The 22,483-nt window shown below is 52.8% G+C and overlaps 3 protein-coding genes and 1 non-coding gene across 10 annotated transcripts; 3 read left to right on the top strand and 1 right to left on the bottom strand.

Moving 5' to 3' along the window:
* The first annotated feature begins 655 nt into the window (after nt 1-655).
* On the top strand, nt 656-21,543 carry LOC121660879. Its single transcript, XM_042020477.1, has 38 exons — nt 656-1,631; nt 2,024-2,119; nt 2,537-2,767; nt 3,021-3,043; nt 3,250-3,377; nt 3,824-4,350; nt 7,517-7,656; nt 8,264-8,379; nt 8,746-9,022; nt 10,322-10,377; nt 11,442-11,462; nt 11,849-11,869; nt 12,246-12,266; nt 12,369-12,389; nt 12,599-12,619; nt 13,259-13,279; nt 14,027-14,047; nt 14,646-14,666; nt 14,878-14,898; nt 14,994-15,014; nt 15,152-15,172; nt 15,298-15,318; nt 15,459-15,479; nt 16,125-16,145; nt 16,372-16,392; nt 17,332-17,351; nt 17,627-17,723; nt 18,019-18,039; nt 18,253-18,273; nt 18,355-18,375; nt 18,738-18,758; nt 18,868-18,888; nt 19,177-19,197; nt 19,285-19,305; nt 19,417-19,437; nt 19,610-19,630; nt 19,728-19,748; nt 20,107-21,543. The coding sequence occupies exons 1-38, from the start codon at nt 765-767 to the stop codon at nt 20,619-20,621; spliced, it is 3,618 nt and encodes a 1,205-aa protein (XP_041876411.1). The 5' UTR covers nt 656-764; the 3' UTR covers nt 20,622-21,543.
* Nucleotides 5,839-8,989, bottom strand: RACK1 (receptor for activated C kinase 1). Its single transcript, XM_042020459.1, has 8 exons — nt 8,776-8,989; nt 8,289-8,460; nt 7,498-7,645; nt 7,265-7,360; nt 7,074-7,184; nt 6,519-6,659; nt 6,185-6,295; nt 5,839-5,956 (listed from the first exon to the last, which is right to left on the bottom strand). The coding sequence occupies exons 1-8, from the start codon at nt 8,882-8,884 to the stop codon at nt 5,891-5,893; spliced, it is 954 nt and encodes a 317-aa protein (XP_041876393.1). The 5' UTR covers nt 8,885-8,989; the 3' UTR covers nt 5,839-5,890.
* LOC121660872 lies at nt 9,014-17,617 on the top strand. Of its 7 annotated transcripts, XR_006014797.1 has the most exons (28): nt 9,014-9,520; nt 10,322-10,377; nt 10,672-10,689; nt 10,977-10,997; nt 11,083-11,103; nt 11,201-11,218; nt 11,442-11,462; nt 11,849-11,869; nt 12,162-12,266; nt 12,369-12,389; nt 12,599-12,619; nt 13,047-13,067; nt 13,259-13,279; nt 13,467-13,487; nt 13,604-13,624; nt 14,027-14,047; nt 14,554-14,574; nt 14,646-14,666; nt 14,878-14,898; nt 14,994-15,014; nt 15,152-15,172; nt 15,298-15,318; nt 15,459-15,479; nt 15,689-15,709; nt 15,855-15,875; nt 16,125-16,834; nt 17,068-17,088; nt 17,332-17,617. XR_006014797.1 is itself a non-coding variant. In XM_042020453.1 (26 exons), exons 1-26 carry the CDS (start codon nt 9,171-9,173, stop codon nt 16,184-16,186), a joined length of 1,029 nt encoding a protein of 342 aa, XP_041876387.1. In that variant the 5' UTR covers nt 9,014-9,170; the 3' UTR covers nt 16,187-17,617. The 7 variants fall into 7 exon arrangements, 6 of the variants coding, with proteins under 6 accessions (XP_041876387.1, XP_041876386.1, XP_041876389.1 ...); XM_042020453.1 differs by having other exon boundaries at nt 16,125-17,617; XM_042020452.1 differs by lacking the exons at nt 15,855-15,875; nt 16,125-16,834; nt 17,068-17,088; nt 17,332-17,617 and having other exon boundaries at nt 15,459-15,750.
* Nucleotides 21,544-21,759: 216 nt separating the features above from the next.
* Nucleotides 21,760-21,841, top strand: TRNAL-AAG. The gene has a single exon. It is a non-coding gene; the product is annotated as a tRNA-Leu (tRNA).
* The last annotated feature ends 642 nt before the right edge of the window (nt 21,842-22,483 follow it).

The raw sequence follows: 22,483 nt of genomic DNA, 5'->3' as shown, positions 1-22,483 counted from the left end.
GCTGGGGAGAACCGCAGAAAAGAGACATTTCGGGTAAAAAAAAGTACGTGCGAGGGCCCAGCGTGGGACTTGAACCGGTGGAGCTGGGGTTCGAGTGCCCCGAGCTGCCGCTGAGCTGCGGCGGGAGCCCTGCAATGCCCCGCCTCCGGCCCCGCCCCACTCCGGTCCTCCAAGAGCAACGAGTTGCGTGGGTAGACAGACCCCAGAGAGGCCGTGGAGGGGCGACACCGCCCCCGTTGCGCGGCGACTGGAGCCATGTCCGGTCACGTTGCACAGAAGGGGCGGTGCCCGCACCGGAAGGCGGAAGTGCCGCGGCGCTTCCCGTCTGTGGCGGAGCCGCTGCCGGGCGAGCGCGGCCGGGGGGACCCGGCGGGCACCGGGCGGGACCCGGCGGGCACCGAGCGGCTCCTCCGGCACCGGCCGCGAGGGCTCGGGGGAGCACCGGCGCGGGCGGCGCGGGTAGCGGCGAGGCCCGGTGAGGCCTAGAGGGGCCCAGCCCGGCGGGGAGGGCCCGGGCCGGGGTGGACAGCGGCGGGCTTGAAGCCTCCGTCGGGGCCTCGCCGGGCTTTGGGATCTGTGCCCGGGCGGGGGAGACCGGAGCGGGGCAGGGGAGGGGGCGCCGCGGGAGCCCCGGGGTGGCGGGGGGCGGCTGAGCTGGGCCCGGGGCACCGCGGGGCCGGGCAGGAGCCGCGGGGGGGGCGCGGGAGCCCCGGAGGAGGAGGCGGAGGAGGAAGAGCGGCAGCAGGAGGGTCTCGCCCCCCGCCATGGCGGCCCCCGCGGCGCTGGGCGGCCCCGGCTCCCGGCCGGACCCGGTGGAAACGCTGCAGGAGGAGGCGATTTGCGCCATTTGCCTCGACTACTTCGCCGACCCGGTGTCCATCGGCTGCGGCCACAACTTCTGCCGCGGCTGCATCTCCCGGCTCTGGGCCCGCGGCGGCCCCGAGCCCCCCCCGGGCGGCTCTGAGGGCGGCTCCGAGCTGGAGGAGGATGAGGACGAGGACGAGCTGGAGGAAGACGAGCTGGATGTGGAGCAGGAGGAGGAGGAGGATGAGGCCGGTGTGGACGAGGAGGAAGATGACGACATGTGGGAGGAGGAGGAGGAGGAGGAAGCCGAGCTCTGGGAAGACCCCGCGGAGGACGAGGAGGAGGAGGAAGAGGAAGAAGCCACCGCGTGGGCAGGGGGCGCGCAGGGGGGGCTTTACTTCGGGGACGAGGACTTTGATGAGGACGTGATGGAGGAGGACGTGGAGGAGGAGGAGGAAGCGGAGGAAGAGGAGGAGGACGAGGAGGAGCAGCCGCCGCCCCCCGCGCCCCCCCGGCGCCCCCCGGTTTTCACGTGCCCCCAGTGCCGCAAGACGTTCCTGCAGCGCAGCTTCCGCCCCAACCTGCAGCTCGCCAACATGGTCCAGATCATCCGGCAGCTGCACCCTCGGCCCCAGCGCCCCGCGGGGCCTGGGCCCGGCCCGGCGGCGGCGCCCGGGGGCCCCCCCGAGCTGTGCGAGAAGCACCAAGAGCCGCTGAAGCTTTTCTGCGAGGTGGACGAGGCGGCGATCTGCGTGGTGTGCCGGGAGGCCCGCGGGCACAAACACCACAGCGTGGTGCCCCTGGACGAGGTGGTGCAGGACTGCAAGGTGGGGGCGGCTCAGGGGGAGTTCGGGAGTTTTTGTGGGGTTGGGGACGCGGGGGATCCACGGGGGACGCGGAGGGTTCCAGGGGCAGCACTGGAAGGGTCTGGCCAGACCAGTTCGGTGACGGGAGGGGGGAAAAAAGAGGGATTTGGGATATGGGACACTCTGGACACCTGAGTTTGGGAGGGGAAGGGCCAATTCCACCTTTTTTGGGAGGAAAACCAGCGAAAACGCTCCAGGAGGCAGGAAAAGGGGGTGGGTTGGGGATGGATGAGGTGTCTGGGGGTCTGTTCCCAGCCTGGATGTGGCATTGGGGAGGGAAAGAAGACGAGGGGGATTTGTGAGACCAGGATTCCCCGGATCTGGGGTGCCTGAGCTCTTTCCCCTTCCCTCAGAACAAGCTCCAGAGCCACCTGGAGCCGCTCCGGAAGCAGCTGGATGCGGTGCTGAAGCAGAAATCCAGCGAGGAGGAGAAAATCTCAGTGCTGAGGGTGAGAACCGGCTGATCCCGAGGCCTTTTCCCCATTTTCTCACTTCCCAACTTTTACTCCACCAAAAACAATCAGTCCCAGGATGCTAAAATCCTGTTTTCTCGGCCTGAGGGATGGCTGAGGGGGGAGGTGGAGGATAAAAAAACTCCGTCAACTCCGATTTGATGGAATAAAGCTCCAACTAAACGCTAATTTACTGGAATTCCATCCCCATGCTCCCTTTCTCTTTGATACTTTAAAAACCTGCTTTATCCAGGACAGAATTCCCTGGTAGCCACCCCATTCCTAACCAAAACTCCTTAAAAACCTCCTCTTTTTCCTCACTTTCTTTAACCCACCCCCTTCCCTGGTCCCTGCGGCGTTCCGCGGCCGTGCTCGCGGCGTTCCCCGCGCAGATCCCGCGGTTCTTCCCGGCAGGAGCAGATGCAGGTGGAGATGCAGGAGCTGGAGGCGGATTTTGAGGTGCTGCACCGGTTCCTGGCGGGGGAGCAGGTGCTGCTGCTGCGGCAGCTGCAGGAGCGCCATGAGGCGCTGCTGGCGCGGCAGCGCCGGAACCTGGGAGCGCTGGAGGAGCGGAGCTCGGCCCTGCGCCGCCTCATCGCCGACGCCGAGGCCGCCGGCAGGCAGGACGGGCTGCAGCTGCTCAAGGTGGGGGGAAAACTGGGATTGGGGGGATGGGATGGGCTCCAGCAGCTCCAGGTCACTGGAGCTTCGTCCACCCCGTTCTTCGGGGGAAAAGGGATCCCTGGGATTGGGGTTTTTTATTCCCTCCCCCTGGGCTCCAGCTTCTCGAGGTCTTCAAAGGCTCTTCCCCACTGGAATCCCATGGGACCAGTCCAAGTCCTCATTAACTTTTTCCTATTTTTTTTATCCCCGTTTTGCACCCGGCGGCTCCTCCCAGGACATCAAAGGCACCTTCATCAGGTCAGTCATTCCCAGAGCCTCCTCAGGGTTTTCTGGGAAAACCCACCCCAGGAGCTTCTCCAGGATGGGTCAGGCTAGTGGGAATTCCTGGCAGGGACAGATGGGATTTTGGGGGTGATTTGGGATATCTGGGGGAGGAGGAAGGCTGGGAAGACACCTTGGAGCAGCTGAATTGCAATTTCCCCCTTTTTTTTCTCCCATTCCAGGTGTGAGAACATCAAATTTCAGGAACCCGAGATGGTGCCGGTGGATGTGGGGAAGAAGTTCCGGAATTGTTTCCTGCAGGATGTGGTGATGAGAAAGATGGAAAAGGTCTTCAGCAAAGTGCCCCATGGTGGGGGTGGGGGAAAGGGAGAAAATTTGGGATTAAAGAAGTGAAAACTGGGGGGTTAAAGGAGTTGGAATTGAGGGTTGAAGGGGTAAAAATTAGTCATTTAAAGGAGTGAAAATTCTGGGGTTAGAGGGGTGGTGGGGTTAAAAGGCTGGAAACTGGGGGCTGAAGGGGTTGGAAATTGGAGGCTAAAGGGGTGAAAATTTGAAAGTTGAAGGAGTGGAAATTTGGGGTTAAAGGGATGGGAATTGGAAGTTGAAGAGGTGAGAATTGGGATTAAAAGGTGGAAAATTGGGGGTTGAAGGAGTGGAAATTTGGTGTTAAAGGGCTGGAAATCGTTGCTCCAACCCCCCACGTGCCACAACTCCCCCCCCAAACCCTTCAAACCCCCCTTCTCCAGACCCAACCCCTCAGAACCCCTCCCCTAAGCCCCCTCCCAACCCCCGCAGCCGATGTGACCCTGGACCCCTCCACGGCCCACCCGCGGCTCAGCCTGTCCCTGGACCGGCGCAGCGTCCGATTGTCCGAGCGGCGCCAGGAGCCCGCGGGCAGCGCCCGGCGCTCGGACGGCGACCTGTGCGTGCTGGGAGCGCCCGGCTTCAGCGCCGGCCGCCACTACTGGGAGGTGGAGGTGGGCGGCCGGCGCGGCTGGGCCGTGGGGGCTGCCCGCGAGACCACCCGGCACCGGCACAAGGGCGCGTCCGGCGGCTCCTCCCCGGCGCCCAAGCGGGAGATCTGGGCCGTGGGCACCAGCGGCAAGAAGTACCAGGCACTGACGGCCACAGAGCAGACGGCGCTGGCGCCCGGGGAGCAGCCGCGGCGCTTCGGGGTCTACCTGGACTACGAGCGGGGCCAGCTGTGCTTCTACAACGCCGAGAGCATGAGCCACATCCACACCTTCCACATCTGCTGCCGCGAGCGCGTCTTCCCCTTCTTCCGCATCCTGGCCAAGGGCACCCGCATCAAGATCTGCACCTGACGGGCCCGGCTGCCCCCACGGGGTGCAGGCGAAGGGGGGGCTGCACTCAGCTTCTCGCACCTGCTTCGCTCATGAGGTTCCTCCTCCTCCCCCTCCCACTGCTGCCGCTCCACCTGCGCCAGGATCCGGCGCTGCCGCCAGCGGAGCTGGGTCAGCTCGGGATGGGGAGGCCCCTTGGGAGTGGGGTTGGGGTGGGGATGGGGCAGGATCCACCTTGGAACTGAGGTTGGGTTGGGATGGGGCAGGATCGGCCCCTTTGGAGCCAGTTTTGGGTTGAATAGGGCAGGATCAGCCCCTTTGGAGCCAGTTTTGGGTTGAATGGGGCAGAACCCGCCCCTTTGCAGGTGATTTTGGTTTGGAATTGGGGTGGATTCCCCTTGGATCTGGTTCCCAGTTCAGTTCCTGGTGCTGGGAGCTGCTTCCTCCCTCTCCCAGCCATGTTCCAGTTGAATTTTGGGCCCTTCCCGGACCCCCGGGAGTTTTTCTGCGTTTGGGGCCAAATCCTCTGAGATTTCAAGCTCCCTCCTTTCCCAAAATCCGCATTTCTCAGTGCCTGGATTTTTTGGGATTCACCTGAGCCCTGCCAGCCCCAATGTTCCTGTTCTTCCCCTGCTGTTCTCCTGCTCCTCCCCTCCCTTTCCCTGCCATTTTTGGGGGAAAATCCTGGATTTTCCTCTCCCCTCTGGCACTTTACGGGGCCGGGAGGAGCCGCTTCCCCCCCGCAGCTCTGGAGCTCCCCGAGTTGGGGATATTTATTTTTCCCCCTTTTTATTTCCAGCCGGATCCTGTCCCACTCGGGAGCTCCCCCTGTCCTCCCCCTCACGTTTCCCTGGATTTTGGTGGATTTGGGAATTTCCTGTTGGCGTTACAGAGCTCGTTCGGGATATTTTTGGCTAAAATGAGAATTAAATGGAGATTTAGTTTTATGAAATGTCAATAATAAAGAATAAAGAAGTTGTATCCAAGGCTCCAGGTCATTGGATCCTGGGAAGAGCTATTTCCAGGATGAGTTTGGGGTAAATTACCCCAAAATCGGGGTCAGGGCCCCCCCCAACATCACCAAAACCAAGTGTGGGTCCAATCCCAGCTCCTTATTCCTCGTTCATTAATTAGGAACGACCTGGAGCTGCGTGTTCAGGTCCCAGCTCGCCCTTCTCTTCCGGAGTAACATCCAACAGCCAGGAGAAGGCCCCAAAAACACCCCAAACTGGTAAAAAATGGCACTTTGGGCCAAATTGGAGCTGCTGTGTGGCGTATTCCTCACTAACGAATATTCCAGAAATCCCCACAGCCTGGTGAGGTTTCTCATGTCTTACATTTAGCTGGTTTGGGGTTTTTTTTGAATTCAGGGTTTTTGCAGCACAGGAGGGTGAGGAACACCCCCAATTCCCATCCCAATGACATCAGCGGCGTTCTCCTCCTTCCCGAGGTCTTGGCCCCACAACCCTGGGTTTATCCCAGCAGGTGACACACGGTGACCCCAGCTCCATAAAGCGCCATTTATTGGTATTTTGTTTTAAAAACGTGGGACTCGGGCTCAGCGGGTGCCGATGGTCACCTGCCACACTCGCACCAGGTTGTCGGTGTAGCCAGCGAACAGGGTCTGGGGACAAGGACAGAGGTCACTCAGGGGTCACCCAGGTGGCCCCCAGGTCAATCCAAACCCCCCAGCCCCAGGTGTGGGAAGGGCAGGAGGGACCACCCGGTCCTTCCCGGGGCAGCTCCAGCTGCAGGGTCCCCAAACCCCCCCTGCCCAGGTGCCCCTGACCAAGTGAAGGGTTCCCAGGTGAGGGAAGGTCCCCTGCCCCAGTGAGGGTCCCCAGGGCCTCACCTGCCCGTCGGCCGACCAGGCCAGGGACGTGCACTGGGGCGGCTCCGCTTTGCTGCTGGTGCTGATCACCTCCTGCTTTAGCTCGTCCACGATGATCTTCCCTTCCAGGTCCTGCAGGACCAGAGAAGTGAGGAATGACCCAAGTCCCACTCGGATCCCACCTGGATCCCACCTGAGCCCGGGGCTGGCTCAGAAACAGCCTCTGGGTTTCCCCATGGAGCGGTCGGAGGCATCCGAGTGTTTCATCACAGCACGAGGGGGACCCGCCCCCCGTTCCCAGGGAGATCCCGGGGCGATCCCACAACCCCGGGGGTCATTCCCAGGAATTCCGTACCCAGATCTTGATGCTGGGCCCGGTGGCAGCGCAGAGCCAGTAGCGGTTGGGGCTGAAGCACAGGGCGTTGATGACGTCCCCCCCGTCCAGCGTGTACAGGTGCTTGCCCTCGTTGAGGTCCCACAGCATGGCCTGCCCGTCCTGGGGACACCATGGGGACACCGAGCTCCAGGAGGGCCCCACAGGGGACACAGAGCTCCAGAACGGTCTCAAGGAGCTCAGGAACAGCCCCAGGAGCTTCACGAGGGCTCCAGGAGGGTCCCAAGGAGCTCAGGAGTGTCCCCGTGAGCTCCAGGAGGGTCTGTGGGAGCTCCAGAAGATCTCAGGAGCATCCCCAAGAAGGTCCCAAGAACCTCCATGAAGATCCCGAGGACCATCGGGAAGATTCCCAGGAGCTCAGGAACGCCCCAGAACAATCCCCAGAAGCCCCAAGAGGTTCTCCTGGAGCGAGGCCTCCCCCCTCCCCACTCCAACCATGACCAATCCCAGGACCCCACAACAGGAACTGGGGCTGTGATGCAGCCCCGGGGTGTCCCTGTGTCCCCCAAACCATACCTTGCCCCCAGAGGCACAGAGGGAGCCATCGGGGGACACGGTGACCGTGTTCAGGTACCCCGTGTGCCCGATGTGGTTCGTCTTCAGCTTGCAGTTGGCCAGGTTCCACACCTGGGGCGGGAGAAGCAGGATGAGCGGGGGCAAATCCCAGGGTCCTGGGGAGAAATCCCTCCAGGGGACCCCACGCTCACCTTGACCAGCTTGTCCCAGCCGCAGGACACGATGATGGGGTTGCTGCTGTTGGGGGAGAAGCGCACGCACGACACCCACTCCGAGTGGCTCTCGTCCTGCGGGGGAACGGCGCCGGTGGCAGGGCGGGAACGTGGCCGGAGCCCACCCAGGGCTCCTCCAATCAACGGGATTGGGGACTGCCCAGGACTGGCCCCAACACCCTGGGATCGGCGCAAAGCCCCCCCCAGCTCACCTGCACTGTGTACTTGCAGACCCCCAGCGTGTTCCAGAGCTTGATGGTCTTGTCCCGGGAACCGGACACGATCTGCCGGTTGTCTGAGGAGAAGGCAACGCTCAGCACGTCCTTGGTGTGGCCCACGAAGCGCCGCGTGGTCGTCCCACTGCGGGAACGGCAACAGGGTCAGCATTCCCAGCAGGAATGGGGGGAAAAGCCCACAAACCAAGGGGGACCTCCAGGAGTGTGGGGGTAACCCAGAAACTAGGAGAAATATCCATACACTAGGAAAAATATCCAGGAACTGGGATGAAAAAAGACAGAATAATTTACTCAGTGATTGGGAATCGGATCAAAGGGGTTACAGGGAAGATGTGGGGATCGGGACAAGTTTGGATCCACGAATTCCGACCCTTTTCCAGCTGCACCCCCTGCAATGCAGCCCCGGGCACCCCAAAATCCAGCCTGACCCCTCCAGAGCTGCTTCCCCACGTCTCTCCCATCATCATTGCAGGACGTGTCGTCAGATCCCGCGGGATCGGCAGAATGTCGGGTGTAATCATCGGGAGAGGGACAGGGAGCAGCTCAAACACCCCACTCCCACCCTAAAATCCGGGATTTACCCAAATTCTGGGATGATCTGGCCCTGGTGAGATCCCAGGGCCACAAGGAGCTGTCCCAGACCTCCCAAACTTTCCGCCAGACCCCTCAAACTCACACGGTCAAATCCCAGAGCCGCAGGGAGCTGTCCCAGACCCTGAAACATCCCCCAAGCCCCTCCAAGGGCCCCCAAGCCCCCTCAAACTGACGTGGTGAGGTCCCAGAGGCGCAGGGTGCCATCCCAGGAGCCCGAGAGCGCAAACTGCCCGTCCGAGGAGATGACCACATCGCTGACAAAGTGTGAGTGGCCGCGCAGCGCCCGCTGCGGGATCCCGTAGTTGGTCTCATCACGGGTCAGCTTCCACATGATGATGGTCTTGTCTGCGGTGGGGACACACGGGGGTCACCCGAGAGACCCCCGGCCACCCCTGTCCAGCCCGGGAATGGGAGGACACAAATAAAGATAAATCCCAGCGAAGGTACGGGGAGATGCTGCTGCTTCTTCCTCGTCCTCATTCTGCTCCTGCTGCCCCAAATCCCTCCAGCGGAATTCTGGGGGGCCAGGACCCCCCCCAGTTCTGTCCGTGGAGTTATCCAGACCCCCTGGAACCCCTGTGGACCCCCGCCCCCCAATTTCCCCGATGGTCTCCCCCACACCCCCTCCAGCCCTCCCCGATGGTCCCTCCCGGCGCGCACCGCGCGAGGCGGACAGGATCATGTCGGGGAACTGCGGGGTGGTGGCGATCTGGGTCACCCAGCCGTTGTGGCCCTTCAGGGTCCCGCGCAGGGTCATCTGCTCCGTCATGGCGGCGGCGAGCGGCGGCGGAGCCTGGCGGGGGCGGCGGGATGGCGGCGGATGCGCGGTGGCCTCAGCCCGGACCCGTCCGTCCCCTCAGGCCGGCGCGGGCAAAGAGAGGCGGCGCCGCTTCCGGCGGAACGGGAAGTGACGTCCCGCCGTACGGCAACATGGCGGCGTGCGTGGGCAACATGGTGGCGCCCGGTTGTGTTGTACGGAAAAGGAGGGAATTTGGGGAGGACCTCCCGGAGGATCCCAATATCCCCCAACAAAGGGTCTCAGTACCCTCCCTCCCATGGATCGCCGTATTTCCCCAGAGGATCCCAACATCCCTCCACAAAAGATCACAATGTACCCTCCAAAGGATCCCAATAACCCCCCTGAAGAATCCCAATATCCCCCTCGGGGACCCCAATCCCACTGTGGCTGGAGAGTGGCCTGGGCTGACCCTTGCTCCTGCTCCCAGCCCGAGGATCCCGTTCCCTCCATGGCCATTTCAGGATCCTCCTCCCCAGCTAAATTTAGGATCGGGATCGGTTCCAGCTCAGCTGTCGCAGCTCCTCCACAGGCTCCAGGACCCTCATCCCGGCTAAAACCCCCCCTTCCCACCCCAAAACCAACACCAGGGGAGCAGCCACGGGGCTGGTGAGTCCTTTCCCCATTCCAGGGGCTCTGGAGAGGCCAGGAAGGCAGATTTGGGGAGATTCCTGGGAATGGGAATTTCAGAGGTGCCTTTGGAATGTGGTGGGAACACGATCTGGCCCCAGCAATGAAGGGCCTTTGGTGCCTCCAAACATTCTATTTATTATCCCTGTTTTACTGCCTGAGGATCCTGAAAAACAGGGGAAGGGTTAAAAGAATGGATCCTGTTGATTCACTAATTCATAATTAATATTGTTAATTAATTAATAATTCCATGTGGGAAGAGTTGGTGCTGCCTCCCTCGCTCCGTGTCTCTGTTTCTCCCTAAATCCCTGTTTTCATCCTGGCGTTTCTCTGTTTATATTGATGGAGCAGCATTCCCAGATTTCTGGATATTCAGCTCCTCAGGGAGTTTGGGGATCGTGAGCACAAAAATGGGCACGAAAACGGCATTTTCATGATTTTCCCATCCAGCAGGGGCAGTTTGGGAAGGGAAATTCCCTCATGGAATCTCTGTCCTTGCTGGGTTGTCCGTAAGGACACAAAATCCACATCCCTTCCTCCACCAAATCCCTAATTTTGGTTAAATTGAGCTTCAGGATGGGACACGGGAGGTGGGTTTGTCGCCCCTCATCCCAAAACCTCCCCAGGAATGGGAAATTCCCGGCCTGAAAATGGGGAATTCGTGGAAAACCGGGAGAACGCCTTCCTTGCCCTCACTCCCCTGGGCTGAAACATTCCCCATGTTCCCACATTTTCCTGGAAAACACATCCATGACCCAATTCTTCCCTTTTCCCCCCCAGGCCAACGGAGCGCCCGGAGCCAATTCTGGCTGGGAACAACGCCATGATGGAGCCGGGTGGGTGAAAATGGATTTTTTTGAGGATTAGGTGCCAAATTCCAGCTCGTTTGGCCCCAAAATCCCGGTCTTGGGTTCCCAGGGGAGCCTCGGCTGCCCCCCACCCCACTTTTGCGTGGATTTTCTCAGATTTCCACACCTAAATTCCGTGTTTTGATGTTCTTGGCCTTCCTGGAGTCGGGCTCATCCCAGAATACCCACATTTAATTTAACTGGACTTTAATTCCCCGAGTTCCTCCTCTGGGAATGCCCCAGACTGACCTCGTTGATCCCTTTTTTTTTTCTCTTTTCCAGGGGAAAACACAGCTCTGGGTGAGTGATTTTCCTCCTTCCACCACTGGAATGTTCCAGACCACATTCAATCAACCCAGATCCAGCTCAGTTATGGAATTATGGGATGGATTTGATTGGGAAAGACCAGGGAAAAAACCCAAATTAGTGCTTTTTAAAGACAATTCTGAGGGTGAAAACCAAAAGAAAAACCACCCAGGAGGGGCCGCTGAGGGGTGAATTCCTGGAATTATGGAATTATTCCAGTTGGGAAGGACCTTGGAAATCATCAAATCCAGCTTTAAACCTTCTTTTTGTCTCTTTTCCAGATGAATGGGACACACAAATCCGTGAGTGGAATTTTTTATTCCCCCCTCTTGTCCCAAAAAAAGCCTCAATTCCGAAGGTTTTGATGGAGTTTTGTTGGACTTTAAGGGAAATTACCGGAGGAATTTGGTGAGTCCCTCACCCCGACCCAGCAGCAGCCACTGATGGAGCCATAAAATTTTATATTTTTATATAAATTTTATTTTGTTTTTTTTTTCTCCTAAAGAAAGTGACACTGAACTGGGTAAGTGGAGTTTTGTCGAGTTGTTTTGGGGTTACTTGGCAGGTTTTTGCTCCACTGAAGGTAAAAGTAGTTCCCAGATGTTGGATTTGAAACCAGGAATGAGCAAGAAATTTATCCCCAAATTTATATCAAATGTGTAAACTTGTACACAAAAATATCAATTTCTACCCAAATCTATAAATTTGCACTCCAATCTCCAATTTCTGTCTCTCTTTGGTTTCAGAGGAATGTGACACGGAGAATGGTGAGTTCCAAATTCCTAAATAATGGAAAAATTGTTATTATTAACATGCAAATTCTCCTAAATAAGGAAATTATTGTTATTAAAGATCCAAATAATGGAAGATGAAGGTCTTAAAACCCCCCAGACTCACTGGAAAAGCGATCAATAGGATCAATAAATTGGGGTAAATCTAATAAATCCAGCCAGGAGAGATTATTCCCTAATTATTTCCTAATATTGGGACTAAAATAATTACCAGGAGGGAGGAGAAGGAAATTAAACCCATTTTTCCTCCCTTTCTCCTTTAATTTTAGGGTTGAAACTGTGGCAGTGGGGGAGCGTTGGGTTTTGTCTCCATCAAATTCCCCCAGCAGGGAAATTCTCAATCCCAAATTTCTCTGTTTCAGGTGAACTCGCAGCCGAAATTGGTGAGTCCCAAACTGGATTTTCCCCAGTCCCTTCGTGTCATGTTTTAACCAATTTCCCGGGATTTATACCCATTGCTTGGAGAGAAATGTTATTTTTGAATCATAATAATTAACATTAAAAATACCTAAACCCGGGGAATCTGGGGCTGGGACAATGGCAGAACTCCTGATCCGAAGCTGTGTCGGGGCATGGGGCTGAATCCTGCTCCAAATGCCTCCGTTTTGCCCCAAATCCTGACATTTTACCCCAGAATTCCCTTTTCCAGCCCCGATGGCCCCATTTTCCCCACAGACAAGGGGCAGTTTGGGGCAGGCTGGGTTGAATTCCCAAGGAAATCCCGGGTTTATTCTCCTCTTCCCTCCCTGTTCTTCCCAGAGCACCTGACGGCCACGCTCGGTGAGTGCTTGGACTTTCCCTTTTCCCATCTTTTCCCCTTTTCCCCCTTTATTTCCCCTTTTATTGATTCCCTTTCCCTTTTCCCTCTCTCCCCTTCCCCAGAGGAGCGGGACAGGAGGATCAGTGAGTGCCTTTTCCCTTTTCCTGATGGAATTATAACCCCAGGATCTGCTTTTTCAGTAATTTTGGGATCCCCGGGTGGTTTTGGGGTTGCGCGAACCTAAAGAATTTGGGATTTTGGGGCCCCTTTTCCTCGTTCCCGTCGGTGCTGGGGATGGATCCAGACCTGGAAAAGCTCCAGATAATGTGAATTTTCATTTTTTTGGTTTCAGGCAAACTGACCTCGGACCTGGGTAAGGAGTTCCATGGATTAAAGTGAAAGATTTGGCCTTTAAAATGAATGATTCGGCTTTAAAAATTACCAATTTCTCCCTAAAATTAACAGTTGGGGTGTTCAAATGGAAATTTTTCCCTCCAAGTTAGTTTAAAATGGGAATTTTGGCCTTGAGGTGAAAATTTAGGCCTTGATCGTGCAAATTATGGTTGTAAAAAATTAAAATTAGAACATCTTGTGCATTTTCAGGTGGTTTTAAGGCGATTTTTTCCTTAATAAGCCAATTTTTAAGGATTGTAGAGGGGGATGTTTCTGTGGAATAAAAATTCCCTCAAATTGGAGGTTCTGGGGTAGGAGGAGCCATTTTGGGACTTTTTGATATTTATTATTTCCTGGGTTTTCAGGTGAATTGGAGCTGGGTTCTTATTTTATTTCCTGTTTTTTAGGTGAATCCAATGCCAAACTCAGTAAGTCCACCCCCCCCCCCCCCAGATGATTTCAATAGAAAATCCTCATTTTAAAGGAATTTTGGGGGGAAATATCCCCATTCCTGGTCCAGGCACTCTGGGACCACAACGGAACTGACCCAGAAATGAAGGAATTGTTTCCTAATTCTCATTTTCCTGCTTTTTTTCCCCTCTTCTCCTCTTCTTCCCAGAGGAACGTGACCGGAAAATCAGTGAGTGCCATTTTTCCTGCTGGTTTTGGGGTAAAACCCCCTTGTTTTGGGGCAGCCAGATCCTCCTTGATCCCGTCCTGGGAAAAAACTGGAAATAAGTCAATTTTCCCCCAGTCTTCACCCAAATTTGTGTAATTCCCTCAGAGAAAAACCCCAAGTAACCACAAATCTGGTTTTCCCTCCACAGCCAAGCTCGCTGCTGAAATCCGTGAGTCCCGCTCCTCATTTTCCACCTCATTTGATGATTTTGGGCTTCAACTCCTCATTTCTGGGTCAATTCTGTTGCTTTTCCTGGATTACTCCCTCTTTTCACTCATCCCATAGGAAGACTCACGGCGCTGCTGGGTATGGACAGCTTTAATTAACATTTTTGAGAGGGTTTACGGCTGTTTTATTAATTAGTGCTGTGGCTTAATAAAGTTAGAAATATTATTTATTACAAATAAAATTAGAAATGGAAAATCCGGTAAATTGGGAACGTTAGAAATGGAAAATGTAGGAAAATGACAAATATTCATCAGGAAAATTTGGAATATAAACCAAGACAAAATGAGAAATTTCCTTTCTTAGGGATGAAACGATGAATAAAAACAGCAGGAAATTGGAAATCTCCTTTATTGGAAGGAAAATTCAGAATGAGGGAAATTCTTGGAGCTTTTTGGCTTTGGTTTTATCCTCGGGGAGGGAGGAGGTAAAAAATGACCCCAAAATGCTGATTTTTGGTGCTTTTCCCTCCCTCTCCCGCAGCCGAGCGCGACTCCGGGCTCCGTAAGTGCCAGAATTCCCAAATTCCTCAGAATTTCATCCCCCTGCAGCTACCGGGCCCCAATCCCTCTTTTTTTGCCCCAAATTTTGGGAGTCCCACCCCCGACACAGCTCCAAGTGGGAGATTTGCTGGGATTGGAGGGTTCCTCCCAGTTAGAACCCGTTAACATTAATAATAAACTAATACACAATAACACCACCCTAATAATGAATTCATATTTAATAAGAATCGAATTAATAACAATTTAATCATTACTATTTTGGTTGCATCAATAACATTTTGACGGCGTTAATGATGAAAATTCATTGTATCCACACTTAAGATCTAATATATTCATTCTTAGTGAATATTTCTGGTAAAAATCGGTTCTCCTAATGGCTAAAATCGATCATATTAATTACTAAAATCGACTCTATTAACGACTAAGGTTGATTATATTGATCATTCTGTTTCAATTACGGTTGGACTCTATCACTGGAATTTATTCACTTTATTTCTCTGTCTTTAGGGAAGCTCCAAGCAGAGCTCGGTGAGTGATGGGGAAAAGGGGGAAGAGGAGCCAGAACACAGATTTTAATTTTAATTTTGTGTTTCCTCCAGCCAAGTGCGACGCCACCATCCGTGAGTTTGACTCCCACCCCAGCACCATGGGAACGCTGGAATCCCCCAGTTCCCCAGAATTTGGGGAGACAACCCCCCGGCATCGCAGCGCCGGGGGGGGCTGAGCCTGAATTTGGGGGGAAAAGGGAAAAGGAACAGGAGGAAAACCCCATGGGAGGAGCTGGGAGGGGGGAAAATCCATCGGGGAATTAACGGGATTTGCTGCTTCCAGGAATCTTCACGGTGGAACTCGGTGAGTCCCCTCCGGCCTCTGCCCCTCGTTAATTCCATCGCTCATTAATTCATCCGAAATAACCCCAAATCCGGATCTTTTCCCGTCATTTCCAGGCGAGCGACACACGAAAATCGGTGAGTTTGCGGCAGTTTCCACCCCAGGAAATGCTGGGGTGAACTTTTGGGGAGAAAATCCCCAATTCCCCCTCACTGGGGCTGCGGGAAAAGTGAAAATTCGGTCTCAAAGTTCCTTTTTTTTCCTTGTTTTTCAGGGGAACTCACAGCTGATGTGGGTGAGTTGATCCCGTTAATCTTCAGTTTGGGTAGAAATTGGGTAAAAAATTGGCATTGGGGATTATTACTGTTGTTATTATTATTATCATTATCATTATCAATTTTCCCCTGTTTTTGTTTCCAGAGGTCTTCAAGAAAAAGCTCCGTAAGTGCCTGAATTTTTAATTTCCAGGATGAAGTAATTTTTAACAGTTATGGAATAATTCATTGACAATTCCACCCCATTCTGAACCAACTTTGGAAATTCCCATTCTCCCTCTTTTCTCCCTCTTCTCTCCCTCCCAGAGCAACACGAGGCAGAACTGGGTGAGGAATTTTCCCTCCTTTTTTGGGGCATTTTCCATGAAAATCTGATGGGTTTCAGGGGGAAATCTGGATTTTCATTGAGTCTAGAGGTGCAGGTGCAAAAGCTGAAATAAATATGGATTAAAAAAATGCATCATTAAGATAAAAATTTAAACATCACTTTTAATATTCAGGAATAATAATAATTATCCCTATTTTTGTTCATTTAGAGGCCCGGGACACCCAGATCCGTGAGTACTCGGGATCAGCTCCAGGGATTTTTAGGGATGAAGGAAGCAGAAAGAATTTCTAGAATTTTTTGAATTTTTTTTTAGAATTATTTCAATTTTGGACATTTTAAAATAATTATTTATTTTAATCCTTTTATTCCTTTAGGGGAAAATGAAGCTGAGATCAGTAAGTCAGAGATTTATATTTGTATTTATATTTATATCTATATTTATACTTGTACTTATACTTGTATATATACTTATATTTATACATATATTTACACCCATATCTATATCTATACTTCTATTTATGTTCTATAACCATAAAACCAGTTTATATTTATAAATGTATAATGACTAAAATCATTTATACATTGAATTGTATCAATAAATTTGGTGTCATTAGTTTTAATTAGTTTCTCTCTGCTTCCCCCAGGGCACCTGAAGGAGCTGCTGGGTGAGTGCCAATTAATTAAGGTGCAGAGAAATTATAATTAAGAGGGAATTTGGGGAAAAATATCAGCAAAATCCCTGGAGGCAGGACGAAAATCTTGGAGGAAAAATGGAAATAATGGGGAATAATGGGGAAAAATGTTAATACTATGGTAATAATGGGAAATAGTGAGTAATAATAATTAATAATGTGTTGATAACCTGGCAATAATTTCCATTTTTGTGTGCAGAGGAGAAGGAATTGGCAGCACGTAAGTTTTGGAAAATGGGAATTCTCTCCCCAAAATACGTCTGATTTAATTAGTAATTAACACGCCTCCCTTTTAAGGGTCTCAAACCCCATTTTTTAGGTCCAGATCCCAATTTTTAGGCCTCAAAAACCCAATCTTTGAGGCCTAAATTTTTGAGGTCTTATTCTTGAGGCCAATTTAAAGGTCCCAAACCCCATTTTGTTCCCAAACTCTCATTTTGGGGCACAAGCCCCCATTTCTAAACACAAAATTTACCTGATTTTGGAGTTTCCCCCTCATAAATATCCAGGATTAAAAAATAAAAATAGAGATTTTTGGAGTTAGGGGGGTGTAACTGGGTTTTTTTTATTTCCCTGACTCTAAAATTGCAGGAAATCAGGGGTTTATCCCATTTTTAATCCTTCTTCTGCTTTATTTTCAGGAGAACAGGACTCTGTTATCAGTAAGTGCCGTTGGATTTTGGGAGCAATCCCTGGGGATTTGGGAATTCACACCCATGATGTCCCTGCTGCCATTTTGGCTCAGAATTTTGGCCCAAAAAGTCCCAAAATTAATTAAATTATGTTTAAAAAAATGGAATTGAGAGGCACAAAGTCTCTGCCCAACTCAGGGGATTTTGTATTCTTGGGAAGGGAAAACATGGATCCAAAATAATTTTATTTTCCTCTTTTTAAGGAAAACTAAGGGAGGAGCTTGGTGAGTGGCTTTTATTCTGTTTCCAAAAAGGATCTGGGATTTTGGGGTTTTTTTAGGGTTTTTTTCATAATTGGATTTGGGAATATGGGATTGGAGATCACGGTGGGAGTGAATTAAAAAGGAAGTCATTAAAAGCAGCAGGAATTCCCAGGAAAAAATTAACAGGGCAATAGGGAGAATCCTGAAAAAAAATGGGGACAGGGAAGGAAAATTTGTGTCTCACCTTTTCCTCTTTTTTTGCAGAGGCACTGAAGGAGGGAGAAGTTGGTACATGAGATTGTCCTGCCCTTCCCCGGGATTTGGGGAATTCCCAGGGAGTTGGGAATGATGGAATTCACAGCAGTTGTGTTCATACAATTCATGTTTATTCTATGTTTTTAGTTTGAATTTTTAACCCTTATTTTTATACCTGTGTGGGTTTCATTTTAATTTCCGACCACCACAGTTCCCTGTTTTTTAACTCTTTTCAGGTGAACTCCCTGAGGAAATGGAAGAAGAACCGGAAGAGGAGGAAGAGGAGGAAGAGGAAGAGGAGGAAGAGGAGGAAGAGGAGGAAGAAGAGGAAGAGGAAAAAGAGGAAAAAGAGGAAGAAGAGGAAGAAGAGGAAAAGGAACCAGTAGAACTGGGAGAACCGGGTGAGTCGTTCTCTTTTCCAGCACCAAATCCACACTTTTTTTCCCCATTTTCCTGCTGAACTTGGGCTGTTTCCCCAACAAATCAGTGGAAAAAATGTCACCAAAATTCCCTACTGAAAATTCCCCAATACCTCCATTTTCCAGCGTGGCCAGAAGCTGCTTTTTCCCTTTCTCCCCAGTTTTAAGGTTGAAATGGGGGAGTTTGGGTATTTGATGGTGAAGAAGGGAGGGGAGGAGGATAATGTGGGGAATCACCAGATCCCAATGGAAATTCCTGTTTTTCTCCTCTTTCCAGGCAAAGTCATGGAAGATCCTGGTATGGAATTATTGAATTTTCCTTTTAAACCCCTTAAAAAACCCCTTTTTTGAGCATTTTCTGAGTTTTTTCGTGGCCAGAAATTAATCTTAAAGTGAATCGTAATAGTAGTAGTAGTAGCAATAATACCAATAACAATAACCAGCATCATGTCTAATAATTTTAAATAATTTTAAATTATTTTAACTTTGTTTTTTCCTTCCCTGTTTCCAGGGGAAGTCGACAAAAACCTTGGTGGGTTCAGTTCCCATTTCTGGGGTGGAGCTGAAAGGAAAAAATATCCCAAATTAACCCCATTTCCCTTTGGTTTCCCAGAGGAGCTCAGGGCGGCGCTGGGTGAGTCCAGAATTCCCAAATCCCAGGGTGGGAGGAGCAGGGCAGGATTTGGATTTAAAATTAGGGGTTTTTTTTTAAATTGAAGTTTGAGATTTTGGAATTAAAATCAGAGTTTTTGATTAAAAGTTAAAGATTTTGATTTAAAATTTGGGATTTTCAATTAAAATTCAGGGTGTGGATATAAAACTTGGGATTTGGATTAAAAAACTAAGGCTGTTGATTTGAAATCTGAGATTTTCATTTAAAAGAAAGGATTTGGTTCTGACTCTAATCCCGGGATTTCCCCCCCAGGATGCGGGAACCAGCAGAGGGGATTTCTTCTGCGATAATTCCAATTTTCCTGCTTTTCTTTCCCATCCCAGGAGATCGAGACGCCAGGATCGGTGCGTGTGCCCCCTCCCCCACCCTGAAATTCCACAAATTTGGGAATTTTGGTTCATTCTGGTCATGAGCCCCATGAAACTGAGGAATTTTGGGTTTTCCTCTTCCCAGCGGAGCTGTCGGAGGCGCTCGGTGAGGGAAATTCAGGAAAAAATGGATCATTACACATTTAAGATATTATTTATTATAAATAATAACACATTTGTTGTGTTCTAATGGTTGTATTTACTGTAGCTTATAAATACAAAATTTGTCATTTTTGTATTTTGTTACCGATTTTATTAAAATATTCTAGTTTATGTTCATGTTTTCTAAATTTTATTTAGATATTGGTATATATTTTGTTGGTATTTGATGTGTGATAATATTTTAAATACTGCAACTGTAACATTATGCTGGATTTTGTCCAATTTTCCACAGAACAACGGGACAGACAAATTGGTGAGTGTCCAGTTCCTCCCAAAATGGGAATTTCTGTCAGATCCCTGCGGCCCCTCATGGAAGTTCTCCCTTTTCCTCCTTTTCCAGCGGAGCTTAACACGGAGCTCGGTGAGTCCTGGGGCTGCTGGGGGAAAACTCTTCTATTTCATTAATTGCATAAATTAATTATACAGAGAAGCATTTTTATCCTGAATTTCTTCATTGATTCATTCCTTTCAGAGGAATCCCGAATAAGGATCTGTGAGTGTCCTGTCCTGGGGCTGGTTTGATTCTATTTTAATCTATTTTATTCTATTTTTTTTTTAAATTTTATTTTTTCTATTTTATTGGGTTTTATTCTATTTTACTTTTTAAATTCTATTTTATCCCCTCTTATGTCCAATATTTGATGATTTCCTGCTCTCCCTGGCAGGGTGGTGCCTCGAGGAGCACCGTGAGTGTTTTCCCCTCCTTCCCTCCCTCCCTTCCCAACCTTTGGCTCCCACTCGGAGCCGTCACCGAGGATTCCTCTATTAATTGTGTGGTTTTAGGGAAAGAGGAAGAAAAAGTGGGTGAGTCTTTGTGGGAAAGAAGGATGGAAAGGGGCAGAACTGGGGACTTTTGCCTGGTTTCATCTTCTTTTATCCCCTTTTATCCCTCTTTTTCCCCCTTTCCTCCTTTTTCTCTTTTTTCCCCCTCTTTTCCTGACATTTTTCCTCCCTCTTCCTCCTCTCCTTTCCCCTCTTTCTTCTCCTTTTCCCCCCTTTCCCTTCTCCCCCTTTCCCCCCCTTTCCCCATTTCCCCTTTCCTGTTTCCTTCTCTCCTTTCCCCCACCCTTCTCCCCCTCATCCCCCCCCCCCCTTTTTCCCCACCCTCCTTTTCCCCTCCTTTTCCTCCCCTTTCCCCACCCCAATGCCTCCCAATTCCCAGCCCGGGTCACCCTGGACCCGCTCACGTCCCACCCTCGCCTGGTGCTGTCTCCGGACGGGCTCGGGGCGCGCTGGGCCTACGGCGGCCCCGAGCCCCCGGCGGGCCCCGAGCGCTTCACGGCCGCGCCCTGCGCGCTGGGCACCCCCGGCTTCACCTCGGGCCGCCACACCTGGACCGTGGACGTGGCCGAGGGGCCGTTCTGCGCCGTGGGGGTCAGCCGGGAGTCGGTGCCACGCCAGGGCCCGGCCTTCGGGCCCGGGGACGGCGTCTGGGCCCTGCAGCGCTGGGGAGGCCTGGGCCGCGCCCTCACGAGCCCCCCGACGCCGCTGCCGCTGCCGCGGGTCCCCCGCCGCCTGCGAGTGGCCCTGGACTACGACGGCGGCCGCGTGGCCTTCTTCGACGGGGACAGCCGCAGCCCGACACCCCTGTTCGCCTTCCCGGCCACCGCCTTCGCCGGGGAGCGCGTCCGGCCCTGGTTCTGGCTGGAGCTGGGAGAGATTTCCATCGTCCAGTGATGCCGTGGAATGCAGGGCCCTTCACAGGAGAGCGCCTGCAGCCCTGGTCCTGGCTGGAGCTGCAGGCGATTTCCGTTGTCCGGTGATCCCGGCGTTCCCTTGTCCAGTGATCCCAGAATCCCGCATCCAGTGATGCTGGGATCCTGAGCCGGGGAGTGTCCAGCCCCTGGTCCTGGCTGGAGATGGGGGTCATCTCCATCGTCCAGTGATTCCATGGAATTCCTGAGCCAGGGAGCACATCCTGGGTTCTGGGTTCTGGTTCTGCGGGAGCTGGGCTCCCTCTCCCTCATCCAGTGACCCCGGAATTCAGGGAATTCTGCCCAGGGATGGAGAGCTCAGGGAGGAGCAGGTGGTTGGAGGGACAGGAGGAGGCCCCGACCTTGATCTGGACACCAGTGGCACAAACTGGGATGGACACTGGGATGGGAACGCTTTGGGAAGGAGGGAGAATGGGATGGGAATGCTCTGGGAAGGAGGGGGAATGGGGTGGGAATGCTCTGGGAAGGAGGGAGACAGAACATAGACCAGGATGGGAATGCTGTTGGGAAGGACTCAGACTGGGACAGGAATGTTCTGGGGAATGCTCTTGGGAAGAGCAGAGGAGGGGACAGGAATGCCAGAGCTCCACGGTCACTGCACCAGGGGATCCCAGTGAGGAACTGGGAGCTCTAATACTGGGATTCGTGGAGGATTGAGCCGAGCATGGGTGGGATCAGGGCTGCTGTGGATGGACAGACACCGTGATCCCCACCTTCCCAGCGCTTCCAGGGGTCCCTGCTGAATCCGTGGTCGTTCCCTGCTGAATCCCTCATCATTCCCTCCCTGCTCATCCGTGGCCACCAGCAAAGCCTGAACTGGTGTCCCGTGTCCCCCCAGGGGGTGACCACGGGATCCTCTCCCAAAAATAAACCCTGCAAAACTCTCTGAGACTTGGATTCCTTTCTCCAGCTGGTTTGATGTGAAACCTCGGGAATTTGGGGCCGGAAGGGACCCTACCCAAAATACGGGAGTCCGGGGGGCTGGGGAGGACCGGGGGGACCCTTGCCCTCTCCCATCCCCCTTTGCTCCCCCACTGATGAATTCGCCCGAATTCCCAAATTTTGGGTCGGATCCTGGGGCGCTGCCCTGCCCCCTCCAGGGTAGCGTGGCCGAGCGGTCCAAGGCGCTGGATTAAGGCTCCAGTCCCTGCGGGGGCGTGGGTTCGAATCCCACCGCTGCCACTGGAATTTTGGGCGCCGCTGGAGCGCGTGCGAGGGGGCACCACATCCGGAGGCTCCCTCCCATATTTTTGGGATTCCCCAGGAACGGAACCAGGGGGAAACTGGGCTCGGCATCATCACAGTGAGCGAATTTCACCCCAATCCCACCGTCCCAACCCCTCCCCACGCCGGGGTCCCTCTGGAGCCCCCCAGGATGGGCTCCTGGAGAGGGGGAGCTTGTCCCCATGGGGGTCCCACATTCCCATCCCAACCCTGAGCCATCAAGTCACAACCCCACTTTCCCAAAATCCCAATTCTGCTTTATTTCACTTCATTTTGGAGCAGGGGAAATTGGGGAAGGAAACGCGGGTTTGGGACACGCCATATCCATAAAAACACAATCCAGATGGAGTGACCCTCAGGGGAACAGAGACCCCCACCGCCTCCGGTGCCTCCACTTTGGATACTGGAATGGTTGTGGTGGTGGGAAGCTAAAAAAAGGCTGTTTAGCCTCTAAAAGAGGAGTTGGATGTACAGGAGCATCTCCAGCCCTGGGACAGGCACCAAAATTCCATCGATCCCTGAGGTGGGCACCCAAATTTTTCCATCAATCCCTGAGGCGGGCACCCAAATTTTTCCATCAATCCCTGAGGTGGGCACCCA

This window comes from Corvus kubaryi, unplaced genomic scaffold (assembly GCF_017639235.1).
Source record: "Corvus kubaryi isolate FWS band 111438036 unplaced genomic scaffold, C.kubaryi_AGA036_p1.0 36978, whole genome shotgun sequence".
Taxonomy (NCBI): Eukaryota; Metazoa; Chordata; class Aves; order Passeriformes; family Corvidae; genus Corvus; species Corvus kubaryi.
This window is presented reverse-complemented; position numbering and strand designations above follow the sequence as displayed.